General features: G+C 39.8%; 1 protein-coding gene across 6 annotated transcripts in view; it reads right to left on the minus strand.

Moving 5' to 3' along the window:
* The window catches only part of shank3a (SH3 and multiple ankyrin repeat domains 3a), a 141,435-nt gene that overhangs the window by 107,711 nt on the left and 18,464 nt on the right, over positions 1-15,260 (minus strand). For all 6 annotated transcript variants that reach the window (XR_015036004.1, XM_085779436.1, XM_085779434.1 and 3 more), the window contains exons 2-3: positions 5,107-5,310; positions 1,848-1,919 (exon numbers count right to left, since the gene is read on the minus strand). Coding sequence is in view for 5 of the 6 variants with exons in the window: in XM_085779436.1 (XP_085635562.1) it covers positions 1,848-1,919; positions 5,107-5,310 (276 nt within the window). In the remaining variant the exon portion in view is untranslated. The remainder of the gene's footprint in view (positions 1-1,847; positions 1,920-5,106; positions 5,311-15,260) is intronic.

The following is a 15,260-nucleotide window of genomic DNA, read 5'->3' on the forward strand; positions in this document are numbered from 1 at the left end:
GGTGGAGGTTGGAAGACCATATTTGGGCTGTATTTTCCAGATATTCATACATTGAATGTATAACAGTCTCTCACAATGAATAAAGACATTTTTCATATACCCCATTTCTACAAAAATAATGCCTGTTATGACAAATCCTGTTAATTTACTGGACACAGAATAGTATTTTGCTTTGACTGATATCAACTAATAAACTGAGAAAATACACTAGACATACCATACACATTTTCTAAGACCTGTTAGTTATGAAATACAACTGTTTGCTATTCAGTAGTCTTTAACCACTTCACCGCAATTGGGAGGATTAATTATACAATCAAATGTTCTCACAGCATGCCAGCAACTCGCAGCTATATGCCTCAAACAATCAACAGCCAATCAAAAACGTGTTCCTTGAGGTCGCAGTGAACTTGGCCTTTTGACCAACAAATCTAAGAAGGTCATCTTTGAGTCCAAGTAAATATTGATGCTGTGTCTACAGAAGGTGTTAAATGCTGGAATGGGACGTTTGGATGTAGGAATGAACGGCCTGCAAGCATGGCCGTTACTGTTGCCAGTGAGGAAGCATGATGGTGAAAACCACTGACTGATGCATAAATTATCAAAACTGCAGTTCTATGATTTGTACCAATAGCAGCTCCCTCCTGTTGTTGTCTCTTTCTCTCTCTTGCTAATACAAAAAACACACTAAAGTGACACTGGTCATTTTTCCCCAATGTAAATCTCCTACTGTTTGACACCCACATATGCACACACTAACGCATAAACGGCAGACCAGAACACATGCACACATCTGCATCGACTTATGAACATGCCCTCGTACTTTACAGCTGTCATTCTACACCTGCCCACCAGTCGTCTCCACTGTGTTTCTACTTTGATTAGTTATCTGTTTACGCAACCGTTCCCTATGCCTTCATCAGTCATAGTATACGCAGTAGCCATCATATACAGTGCTCGACTGTCTTGACTGCTCAGTAGCCCTAAGCTGAGTCCCAGTGCAGGGACTGAATCTTTCATGGGCAGCATTTGACCAATTGCATCACATCGATGTGACTAGGCTGCTCCATTTTGAAGGCCTCTTCATATGCAGCCTTCTTCTCCTGGGCTACAAGACTCCACCACATAGACCGTTTGTGGCACAACCTATCCCATGATTCATTGTGCGCCATTTGGCAGACAATAACAGGTTATTACTAATTTTTGCTCTGCTACAGTACGTAAACCACTGGGGCTTCCCAAAGATTACACAAAGCAGAAATCCACTGTAGGCCAGACCATCTCATTTTGGCTTGGTCTCTCTCTGACCGTTTCCAAGGCCTACCTTGCTAGACCAAATCCTTCATAGGCTAAAATAGGATGCTGCCCCTGGACTGGGACACAGACCGCCAGTATCTGTGTTCTTCTGCTTTTCTTTATCAGTGTTTGTGACCACCTGCCTGCCCTGTTTGCCAGTTTGTACTGACTTTTTTCTGTGGCCTATAACTCTGCCTAACCACCAAAGACGAACTGAATTACTTTTTAGGCCAACAAGAAAGAAACATACATTGCAGAGGGTCTGGCAGAAGGAATTAATACACAGGAATGGTACAATGTGAGATCGAAGTGACATATCAGAATATGAGACAAGTTATATATCAAAATGACTTAAATTACTTAAATCATCATCATCAAAAAATGTTAAATATTTGGCTCTTTTTTAAAATATGAATGAATCAAACACTGATAAATGAGTGAACAAGTTTCATAATATTGTGTTGCATACTGTATGTGTCACTGACTCAGTTTAGAAGGCTGCACAAAGAAAAAGCTCCTTAGATGTGGATGACACGGGTGTTTTCTCTTACCTTTGTGTGGAGCTTAGACAGCTGCTTTTCATCCAGGTGAGTCTGTGTGTAGACACGTCTTTTATAGCGGAACTGAAAGACAACAAGAACAAACATTAGAGGAAAGTCAGTTATTTTTCCTAACCTTTGGTTTATGTCTTGATTGCTCAACAACAGTTTTAATTCTCACACACTATCAGCTCCTCAGACCAAACAACATCAAATCATTTTTGGATGAAATGAGTGGAATAATTCTTATTTTATTATTAGATGGTGGACAATGATAGGATTACATGTATCTACCTACACTAAGTTACATGCCCTATTGAATACATAGCAGATCAAGTATTGATTACATGAATATGATATTTTCCTTCAACAAAACTCCCAAAATTCTTGATTTACTTGTGCTTCCACTACTGCAAAATCATCCATCTCAGTTTCTGTTTCCTATACTTTACAGCTCTGGGCTCTTGCCATTTTCTCACTTGTCAAAAGCCACATCATTCACTGTGTGTGACGCAAGCTGCTTGTTTAATAGACATGTTTCACTGAACACTGACAGCCTGTAATAGCTTTAAAAAATTGTAACTCTCACTGCTCTGGACTTGCAATGTATCTCACTTCTGTGTGTGTGTTGTGCACCTGCACACAAGTGTGTGTGTGCGCGTGCATGTGTGTGTGTGTGTGAGTACATGCACATCTGTTTCTCCACCATTATGTAGTTTTCACCAACAGGGTAAATCCGTGACAGAACAGAGTGTTTTCAGCTGCTAATCCAAACCTGTCAATCATCTCTACACACCACAGGCCTCAGGGAATAACTGCTGGTCAATCAATGACACACAGAGCTCCCACTGAGTAGTACCAGAGTCTCTCTCTCTCTCTCTCTCTCTCTCTCTCTCTCTCTCTCTCTCTCTCTCTCTCTCTCTCTCTCTCTCTCACACACACACACACACACACACACACACACACACACAAATACACAAAAGATACTGTAGGTCCACAACCAAGTGGAATTTTTCAGAAGTAAAACGGACAAAGAAACGATAAAGCGGAGTTAAGATTTCATAAGAAATGTGCAGGTGAAAGTTAATAAAATGAAAGCTCAGTGGACTTAATAGAAATTAACTTTTTCATATTCATACAAAATACAGTTGTTTTGATGGCACACGTCTCTGCAGTATGTGCATGTGCTTAACATTATGCCACTGGTGAATAGCAGGTCACTCCTGTTCACTCATGGCATATACAGTACCACTTGCAGAAACCTTTTACTGGTTTTACTTCACTTTCTTTACTTTCATCTCAGATATTTAAGGCACAATATGTTTTATGCAAGGACTTTGACTAGAAATATAACTCCTTCTAGTCTTGTATGCCCCAGTCCCATACCCAGAGTTCAAGTCATAACGGTTCAGACAATGGTTCATCGTTTAGCTTCTACAATGACTGGCAGTGTCATAATGGAGCCATCTCTATTGTATTTAGCTTGCAAATCCAAGGTCTTATAAATAAGAATTTAAATAAAAACCTTTTTAACCCTCTAAAACTGAAACATCACATTGACATAAATATTCAGCGTTTTTGCTACTGTATGGCAAATTGAATTTAGTGCAGGTGCCTTCCATTTCTTTTGATCATTTTGAGATTTGTCTACTTTGTAGACTACTTGATTGGAGCCCACCTGGGTTCAACTCCACTGATTGGACATGATTTAGAAAGACACACACCTGTCTATACAAAATCTCACAGCCGACAATACAAATCAAGGCAAAACCCAAAAAGTTATTCAGTTGCTAAGTGACAAGGTTGTGTTAGGGCTCAGATACTAAATAATCTGCTGCATTGAAGGTTCCCAAGAGCTCAGTGGCCTCCATCATACAGTACTTGTGAAAGAAACTAAAGCTGAACTGACCAACATGGGGAGAAGGGCCTTTTTAGGAGATACAACTACCGTAAGAACCTGGGGATCACTCTGGCTGAGCCCAGAGGTCTGTGTGGAGCTGGGAGAAACTTCCAGAAGGACAACCATCACTGCAGTTTTCTACTGGTCTGAGCTTCACAGCAGAGAGAAGTGTAAAATAAAAAAACTAATGATAATAAGAGAAGAGAGACAAGACTTTGTGATATGCTTATACATTCTGACACTGTTGATGTAGTGAAAACTGTACTAAACGTGACAGGCTTTTTATTAAAGCGATGACTGTATTAGAATATCAAAAGCAAACTGGGACTCGTTGGGACAACAGTGTCTCCTAATACACCAGGGATTGGCTTAAAATTGAGGCTCAAGGGGGGAAGTAAATCATTATCATCAATCTTTATTATGTTCTCCATCTCTTGACACATCATAAAACTACAGAAAATAAAAATGGCCTAAATGACATTATTACACCGCTGTGGTAAAGCAACACATCTGTATATGGATCACAAACCATGATGGACAAGCACTACAATTATCTCTAACAGATGACAGCTGCCGCAGACAACACATTTTGTCATTGAGTGTGGTTATTATTGCTGCTAGGTTTGATTGACACATCAGATCAGAAAAGCACAGTGCATGTGCAGTTATGCGCACATCCATGTGTGTGAGTCTGCTTGTCTCTTCAAAAACATTAGAGGAGATACTCTTCACTAATGACAAGATGACTTACAATGACAACCAACACCATGCTTTTAGTTTATATTTTGCCTCTTTAAGACAGAAATATCAGCATGCCTAACAACCGTAAGTCTGAAATGCTAAATTCATTCTTTCTCTATGACTACGTAGATTAATAACGCGATCCTAAAATCCCAGGAGCCTTCAACTGTTATGCCAGATTTTTGCAATAAACTCTATGTACCACTACATTACTATACTGACACAACAATAATAAACATCATCTTTGTTATAACACTAAGCAGGGATACCCAGCTTTATCCATGATGCTGTAATGTAGGTCATTATGAGTTAAACAGAAGGGAATTTCATTTACAATTTACAAACCAATTTATCAAAACAGCAACATAACGACTTGCCTTTTTCAAAGAGGATGACAGGTGTTTTTGGTGTGTCAATCTAACTTTCTCAAACCTGAGTTTTGGAATCTGAGAACTAATAAAATAAAATCATATAAGATGACAACTAGAATTCTCAAGGAAATACATTTTCCCTCACCCTCTAACCATTACTTGGAGGACAATACAGGGGATATATATGTATGGTGTAGGTGTATACCACCTCTTCTTTGCTACTTCTCTTGCTCCTTAAAGCCTCATGATCCACACTCACCTCAAGGTACGGTACAGGAGCAATGGATGGGAATGGGTATTCCCTTAGCTGTCTCTCCTCATCCAGAAATTTGCCAGCCTTTCCATTGTAAGCCGGCTGGAACAGGCCATAGTTGAGTACATCCTTCAGGCTCTGGTTAAGCGTACACAGGATCCGCTGTTTGGACCGCCAGATAGGAGCATCCACATTGAATTTCATACACTTCTGTGGACACAAGAGAAAAAGGTGGAAAGGTTAAGCACATCATTTCTCAAAATATTGCATTTTGCGCCACAGTTACGTAAAACAAAGATTGAAGAATGACATTTCACTGATTTGCATAAATATAACATTTAGGTGCTGAAAAATGCACTGGAATATTAACAAGGATCACTTTCATCAGAAAGGCATTTATTGAACTTCCAATGTTACGCCCAGGGGAAGAGCTAGGCCTTTTCATATAATAAGCAGTTCACATTGGTCCAGTAGCATTTCCATTACTTTTCACAAAAGGTCATCGTAAGAGCCAGTGGTACTTATCATGCTAAACTAAAGAAAACCCTAATGTAAGCCAAAGCTCTTACAGAAACACTCTCTTGACAGATATTTCAGCGACATAAATATAAGTCTACATTTGAGTGTGCATTATTTATGCTCTGGACATTAAAGTGAGCAATATGCAACTGCTCCCCCAACAGCTGCTGCAACTCTGTCTCCAGTGATAAATCGACAATTCATAAGTATAGATGCAAAAATATGAAACAAAATCCACATGGTCCTGGTCATTCTCTGTGCTACCCTACTCTATTTTCCATAAATAACTTAACGTTAAGAAATAAGATAGACTTTGGTTAACTGTTAATATCATACATTGGGTATACAATGCTAAATGTACCACTAGAAATTAATTACTACACTGTTTTCTGGTCTGTCCAAGACTATGGTTATTGTGGATGGGCAGAGCACTTCCCTCTAGTTGCCACATTGTGGAGCCTGAGCTACAGATGGCAGAGAGAGAGAGGGAGGGAGAGAGAGGGAGAGAGATAGATAGAGGGGGAAAGAGAGAGAGAGGAAGAAAGTGAGTGAGTGAGTGAGTGAGTGAGTGAGTGAGTGAGTGAGTGAGTGAGTGAGTGAGTGAGTGAGAGAGAGAGAGAGAGAGAGAGAGAGAGAAAGAGAGGGAGAGGGAGTGTGCAAAACCCACAAGTAATAAATCAATCACTGCTGCCTGTTATATTGATTGTGAACCTCAGCTCCATCCTGTTCAGCACCACTATGTCAGTGACACTCAAACAGAACTGTTGAGAAGCTCCTCAGCTTCTCCCAGCAAAACGCCACGATTCGAATGCATGCAGGCAGCTCTGACTGACACATCAGTACATCCAAAAGCATTTTTAGTATTATTTTAGTATTCAGTAACTGTATTGCTAAGATGCTTTTGAAATATTCGTAAACGGAAAACAAAACAGGTATATACAGAGGAAAGAAGGAGGATCTGATAAATGATCCTTGCAGTTCCTTGCACATTTCATCTCAGCAGCTGATGAAGAAAAACAAACTAAAACAGAGAGAATGCCTGGTTGGTTACATCGAGTGCAATTCAGTCCAGGGCAGATGCAGTCTACTCTCGTACCCTATGGACACAGGGTGAATGCTCAGCAGTATCTAACAATGCAGTGAGCTCAGACAGAAGTTATGCAGAGCACGCAACTCACTGAGAAATATTATTTCTACTCACTGCTCCCTGACGTCCTTCTGGTACATCACTCTGGAGAATTTCTAAATGAATGTCAGTTTCCGTTTTGAAATTGATCAGAGGATTTTCTCTGCAAGACCAAGTCTGCATACAATCAGCAGTCGAACACAAGACCTTCAATACAGAAGTAGGTGGATTTTTATTCGATTATCATCTATATTAGCATTCAGATCAGGGACATCAGCGGCAACACAATGCCAAGAGCACTAGTTGGCTCAACACTGGGAAGTGGGAACTGGGTGAAACTGTAAACTGGATGATTAAATCCAGCCATTCTTAAAATGTATCACCCCCAGCCAGCAAAAAATCATTTACTGTAAACCATAAATGTTCTGATTACTCATCATTCCTCTGGGAGGCCTCTATCTCAGTTGGCCTGGATGCACTGGGAATTTTACAAAGTTGACTATATAGTCTAGAGTCTAGACAACTGTTGCACAGTTAGTCTGCATTCACCCAGAGCAAAGCTGGTGATGGGGTGACTGTTTTGAAGTTGTATAATCCAGCCCTATAACTGTGTGAGCACAACAACACCCAGTGTTAGATTGGAGTTGAACCATTGCGTCAAATCCTCCTCCTCAAGGACATCAATGTTAGTGTAGCAAAGCTCATTTAGCAAACAGGGCAGTGTGTAACGACTGAGCAGCAGGAAAGTGACAGTAACGTGGTAAATGTGAGCATTGCAGGCGACAAGGTAAATTGTCAATATGGCAGGAGGTGCCCAGTAGGGGCTACAGTGTGTAAGTTAATAAATAAGTAATGTTTGAAGCTCATCCGACTCCGGTGTCACGCCCTCATGGATACCAGCACAACAGCACCACTGCTGAAAAAAATTGTAAGCAAAACACTAAACTAACACTCCAACTATTTTGACAGGTCAAAATAAAATCAATTTACAGATAATATGTGCTCAGACTTCTGCTCAGAGCAGGAGGAGCCCCACTTCTGGATGTCAGTGTCATCAGGCCTCTAATAGTTTCGTTGTAGTTTTTGCCACACAATTAGACCCACTACCACTGACAGAGACATTGAGCAGGGACCCCTACTATATTTAAAAAAAATGTACTAGGCCCAGTACCATGTATTAACGTAGCTTGATATTGTGCATATAAGCTTTTGAAATAACACACAGGTTGATATATTCCTATAAACAGACCTTGTTCACCAATGCCAATATCAACAATGTCTGTCAACTGCATTGTAATCATGCAGACAAGCTATTCAAAGTGACGTTTTTATTTGAAACATAAATGTGGAAACTAAAAGATATGAAACATTGCCTGATCAACCAAAAATACCATGACTCCCCTGCAGCACCTGCGCAGACCCCCTAGGGGTCACAGACCCCCTATTGAAGACCTCTGCTGTAGTTTATAGTGGTTTGCATTGATAGTGACAATTATTTTCCATCTGTATCATCAATAAAGATGCCATGAGCAGCAACATCTTCAAGCTCCAACCCTCCAATGGCCACTTTTCTAATGCGCTATCACTGAAGATGTCTTGTTCCCCAGTGTAACAAACCTAACATCAAATGTAACTTTGAAGAGCTCCAGCTTCACTTTGAGAGATTGTCTTTTCTATTACACTGAGAGATGATGGAGGGGTGAAGAAAATGAAGGTTTAGGATTAAGAAGGCCACTTGGGGCAATTTTGTCAAAACAGAGAGATCTCCAAACAGTCACACAGCAGTGGCTGAACAAAGACATGCTCAGATAAAAACTACACAGAAGTGTAACTTCATAGCAAAAAAGTATCAGTCATTATAATACTTGATGGGATAGACCGTTGACATTCCTTCAAAGCCTATTGAACTGTCTCTATTGTAAATGTGTGCATGTTAATGCACATGTACACAATACATTTTGAATGTCAAGGTTTTATCAATATCTGTTCATACAGTATATGCTTGTTGACACCGAGGCTTCCATCTGTAATGTGAATTAATTTCTTGCTGCTGTTGACACAATATAATGCCTGAGGGTTCACCTCAAAAACACAAGTCATGGTCATAAAACAAGCTCAATCATGGCAAAATGTCCTTGTATATCATTAACCTTGTGTAGAACTTGAGAGATTAAACTCAATCAAAAATACTCAGAGCTATGAAAGTCACTTTTGAGAGTGACTAGGTAATTATAGAAGGTGAAAACTAATACATGAAAAAATAATACAGTGCCGCTATGGAGAGTAAGCTGTAACAAAAAAAGAGAAGAAAATAAAAGAAAAAAGGCTCCTTGAGGTGAACATGATCTCCTGTTTAATACTGGATTTAAACAAACCTTATTACCTCCAGGAGTCTGGGCACTGTTATATCACTGAGCTGTTGAAGTATTTCTATTGTGGGGACAGTGCACACTACACCGAAATCAAAACAAGCGTCTCGTCCCCTGCCAAGAGTGCAACAAAAGTCATGATGCCATATACACTTGCTCCTCTGCTTCTACTGTTCATTTATAAAAGTCTGATAAACAACTGACTGTTGGTGTGCAGGAAAAACAACAACTTTTGTTTAAAACTAACAAAAGTTTTGGATAGGTCTTAATGCAACCAAATCATCTGCTGTGATTGTGTCTGTGCAAGTGCTTTGCTCACCATGCCTCTATTTAGACAATGTTTAGGTTAAGGTCAAAAGCAAGAAAATATCTGCTGTTTCATCAGCCTAACCTTGGGGCTTTTCATCCAGCTTAGGGTTATACCGAGAGAGTCGGTATTGAGAGGCATCCTCTCGCTGTTTTTTTATTTATTTGACCTTTTTGAAATATGTTTTCATCCACTACGTATGTTTTGGGCTCTTTGTATGTCTTTTTTCAATGTTACATTACAAGAAGTCCTCTATCAATCATATACACGATGCACATGTTCATAGCATTTTTACCCCCACGTATACAATTGTGGATGTGGTCCCATTTTGAAGGGCAACTGGCCATTTTTCTTATCTGCAGTACTTGTAGTTGATATTGTTGAGAAGAATAACCTTGTTTAAAGTTCTCAAGGAGACAGCACAAGGTGTACGTTTATGTAATTGTGGGTCCTTGAGTCTCTGTGCATCACTTGTCCTTGTTAATCTCCTCCTTGTCCATATGTGTATAAAAGGAGTTTGCTTAAACCCTCATAAAAAAGGTTTAAAAGAAAACATTTAATGTAAATAAAACACTGTCAGTTTATACCATGTACAGTACCATCTACTGTACCTGTCCATTGAATCATGTCTCCTTTCCTGCCAGCATCTCATTACACCCGTTTGTACAGAGCTGACTCTGCTCTGATAATCAATGAAGCATCCGCAGTAAAACCTTAATTTAAGGACATAAGGCTAATTATTGTTTCATAGAAGGACGGTGCAACTGGAAGTCTTCCACAGCTGAACCACTTGTGTGTCTTAACCCGTCCTGTTTCTACATTGTGTTCAAAATATAATACTTGCATGAGCCTTCTTTCTTCATATCAATATTTGATCAGGAATTGTTGAGGTAATCAATTAAAAAAGACCTACAGTATAAGCAGAATCCATAATGGCTATGGTATCATAATAAGTCTTCAATTCCCACCCCAAACAGTACAGTATACTATCCAGCTACAGTACACCTGATTGATTTACACATTTTGTTGGACATGTCATTAACGCCTATTAAATGTGCAAATGTGAGTTCATGGTGACATAAATGTCTGCTGCTCAAACAGGACCCCACCTATTTATTTATTTATTTATATTCAGGCCAATACAGCCAATTCCAACAAGTATGCTCCATATTGGTTTTATTATCAAACATACAGTACTGACCATGGGTTCAAAACTATGCGTATTTGTTATGACATAAAATGCAGTAATGGTTCAAATACCCTTCCTTCACAGAAAGTAAAGAGAGTGGCTGGGGGAGGTTGCTAGCTAGTGCAACATAATCCTAACTAAGTCTAATTCTCACCCCCCCCTGGAGTGAGAGCTTTAGCATGAGAAAAAAATAAACTATTATTATTAAACTATAACTCAGCTCTGCATGTGGCAAAATAGAGCAATTTTCAGTATCTAGAGTGAGTGGGACGAGCACCAAACAGAGGAAGTACCTTCTTTATACAGATTGTCTTAGAACCTGGGCAAAAAAGCTCAAAGCAGTCTCTTTGCTAATTTCAGAATGACCTTGTCATTTTCTTATTCAGCAATCAGCACTCATGTTGTTGAAATAGAAAATACTCTTGTGCTCTGAAATCACACACGCAGGGTTTTGCTGATACTTTAAGGGTGCATTATCAAGTGAGTATTATGAACCGACACAGGATGTCCATCATAACTTTGCCTGTTATGCAGAGGAAAAGGCTAGGGGTTTGCGATACTGCAAAATCTGGATTCAATCCATACAGGGTATCCTGATACCAATACATTTTTCTTTTAAAAGCAGCTTATGTAGTGGAAGAACGGTGTGTTACGATTTTTGAGGTGAATGAAGCATCAATAGGCTAAGTCTGAATAAATTTTCATCACCACTAAATTATTGATGACTTTTTTTTTTTTGAGCTGCACACTTAACCACATGTGTTAAAACACAGTTGCGAACAACTTTCTTGCATATATTGTAGTTTGTTTGCAGCATTTTCACTGACATTTGTAAAAAAAAAAAAAAAAAAAGGTCCATACAGTGTTTCTCTTTGTCTCTGCTATGCCTAGTGTTGTTCTGTCAGTCTGATTGATTGACGCCTGTCAGGGTTCACGTATAGCTGCGCATGCACACAACGAGTTTGTTCACCTGACATGGGTCACTGACAGCAGTAGCAGTGAAGGGAGAAGTAGCATGCAGATTTATGACAACAGCACGTTGTTTGCACACAGTTCTTCTCTTTTTTGTTTTAGTGGGTAATCAATCTAGTTTTGATACCCACGTGGTATTGATATTTAGATCGATTAGCCCACCCCTAGCAAAGGCTGCTTTATGTTCTCTGAGAGAGGGAGGGGCTGAGGCTCTTTTCTGACTGCAAATTGCACAAATTGCAAAATTAACCTAGAAATCTGATGGATGAAGGGTACAATATTTATACTATTTGCTGTAGTCAAGAATGTAACACTGGCTACTCACAACCAAGTTTCAGCCCTCACCCTAACTTTGAACTAGCATTAGCTTGAATTACTTGAGCATAGTGCAGTTGTTGACATCTTGACAAACTCGCATTGATCGTGGAATAATCTTTTATGTACGTACACCTTGCAACCTGATTATGCAACAAGTGGGTTATAGTATGTTTCACTGTGAGACTAACAATGATGATTGTACCAAGTCTGCCCAGTCAAAGAGGCAAGGAAGGTGCAGTGATGACAGGTCTACATGTAGGTTGAAGAACGTGAGGGAGAAGGAGAGCAGCTGAAGCAGCAGCATAAAATAGCTGAGCTCGAGGAAAGAGGGGGGGAATGTCGCAGAGAGAGAAATTCTGCAACACAGGGTTATAGCCCTCTCTCAATTACTACTTCTTCATCTTCTCATGTTGGACTGTGAGTTAACTTGGATACTACAGAGACACACTAACACCTCTTGAGGTACAAAGTGGTATTACAAGACAGGACAGGGCTAGCTGGTTAGCCTGTCAACTTCAGCAGATATCATTGCAACTCAATACAAAGACTCAAACATTTAGTTCTCTCTACCACTGTCCCCCAGTGTGTGTGTGTGTGTGTGTGTGTGTGTGTGTGTGTGTGTGTATGTGTGCGTGTGTGTCGCAGTGCAACAATGTGTGAGACACAGAGCTTCCCAGGCCCCCTCACACACACAGGGTAAGAGAGAGAAAAAGAGCTCTCTGTTCTGAATTGGTAATAGCGAAAACGCATCATAGATGAAAGTCTTAATCAAAGACAAAATGAGAGAACTTTTATGTAGCAACAACAGATATGAATCTTTTCTTTTAAATTCTCCACTACCAAGACCAGAACCGATGATGTCAGAGCTTATCGATATACAGTACAGTCTTGAAAATGTACTCCTGGGAATAATTTAAAACTGGGTTCCCATCTCTATCCAGAGTGTTCAACAACCATATTTCCTCAAATTCCTCAGGCTTGTATCAGAGACAGACCTTTATTTCTAATTTCTCCTGTTTGATAGCTCGCCATATTTTAGTCTGATGCTTCCTTCTGATCCACTCCTGTGTGTCATGTTAAAATGATTGCATTACAAATTAATAAAAACTCAACCCTTCCTGTAACCATTTTAAATTAAAAGCCCTCTAGCTTTCAGTGGACAGAAACCCTTAATTTCTTAACAGGGTTTTTATTGCTGTGCTAACATGCTGCAGTAAGTGTATTGTCTAATTTCTAGCTGTTGGTGTTTCTGTTGTTTACATGCTATTCAGCCTCTGCAGGTTAGCAGTTATCTCTCTCTTTCTTACTTTCCTGCTCTCTCTCAATGTGTCTCCTTTGCCCTAATGCTGTGATAGATACCATGGTACTTATTATAAATGTAGTTTATTTGCCTCAATTGAGGTATTTGTTTTGTGTTCTTGGTGCCACCGAGTGTCCAAGATACGCAAGTAAAGCCTATGAATGAATTGCCCCTTTTCACCAGTTGTGCCTTGAACTGCAATGCAGAGTCTGGATACAACACCCAAAGTATTTGAGACAGACAGAGAAAGAGAGAGAGAGAGAGAGAGAGAGAGAGAGAGAGAGAATTCTGCAGAAAGAAATAAGTGTGTGTGGTGTGTGTGTGCGTGCGTGCGTGCGTGCGTGTGTGTACGTGTTCAATCAAAGGGCTCAGTTTCTGCAGAAATCACAACAACCTTTGCTGAGAACCAAGTGCTGTAGTGAATATATATAAGGCGTATTGTCATCGAAATTTCTTTCCATAAATAAGCCACTCTTCTAGTAAGAGTTACAACAATCATAGCTCCTCTCAGTACCTTAGTACCTTTGGTTAAAAAAAAATCACTCACACTAATTTAGTACATGATGCATGAACGTAACGTATAGCAGCAGTGTGACGTGAAGAATGACTGCAGGGGATCTGTAAAAATGCAAATTTTCATGAGGAGTGCTGAATCACATTCTTCTCCCAAAGTGCATGTGTTGTTGTTTTCCCGTTTGTTTACATGTGAAGCCAGTGTGGCCTTGTGTCTTATCAAAGTCCCCCCATGTCGAACACATTCACACTCTGGATGAGATCAGACACCCTGGGGTACAACATTCTTCTCCTCAGTCTCCCACTCGTCTTTACAGGCTTTCATCAAAGCCCAAGCCTTGATTATTTGTCTGCCTAAATTAGAGACCTAAGTGATGGATGACTTGACCAATAGGAGCTTGTTGAAGGAGATTAGAGAAAACCCAAGGTCACGACTGTGGAGCACCACAGAGCCATGAACAGAGGTGTGTGTGAGATGGCAAAGGTTGTGTATTAATTGCTGGACTTGGTGATCTAAAACTAACGTGTGTCATTAGGCATTTAGTGAGTAAAAGTAACTAGGTAAAAGTCTGTCTTAATCCCTCTATGAAAAACAAATGCAACCGTTCTTACAGTTCTATAGTCTGTGCAATAAATAACACTACAATTTAAACTTAATGCGAATGTGAATAAAACTAAATAGAAACACGGGGCGTTATTGTGCTGACCTTATTATGTATCTAAAAACAAATTGTGAGTCGGTACATTAATGCAAGTTACAGGGCTAACATTTAATAGTTCTTGACTAGTTGCACAAACTGATCAACAAGTCTGGCCTGAAGATCTTCATGAGCAATAATAAACATAATTAGTATGATATATTCTGTTTTGTAATGCACCAGTAATGAGGCTAAATGCATAACACTTGGAGAGAATTTAAAACTCCGGGGTTAAGTCTCCAGGTTGTTTGGGAAATAATAAAAAAATACAAGCCAGTGAGAAGTGTGAAGTTCAACTGAGTGCAAGCAGGTCGACTGTGTGGAAACAAACACAAACACACATTACGTCATTCCACATCTAAATTCAAGACACGTCCCAAAAGTGCCTTACTAATTAAGATGTATTGTTTGTGTGTGTTTGTTCGTGATTATGCAGGCAAGGATGATGCATGGGGCAGGACATGACTATAGTATCTCTAAAGGCACAGATGGCATCCAGTCACAATAGAAAGAGACAGGGTATTGTTGTTGCCTTTTAGCAAGAAGTGATGCATCGACAGAGAAGAGAAAGGAGACTGAAACGTAGTGGTGAAGTGAAGTCAAAGAAGAGAGGAGTGCTGAGATGATGGAGTGTAATGACTCTCACACAGCCCCGTTTCCATCTCCCAAGACCTCTGGCTGTCGCTGCCCAGATGACATATGCACTAATTAACAGTGCTCTGACTGGATGTGGGGAGGAGAACTAAGAGTCCTAACCAATGCCCTAAAAGGATAAAACAGATCACTAGTATTGCTAATGTGTTTGTTTCCTTGTAAACAGGGTCACACATTTGACACACTTAACAAGAT

Source organism: Trachurus japonicus, chromosome 6 (genome assembly GCF_045865225.1).
Source record: "Trachurus japonicus isolate A0001 chromosome 6, Traja_1.0".
NCBI lineage: Eukaryota > Metazoa > Chordata > Actinopteri > Carangiformes > Carangidae > Trachurus > Trachurus japonicus.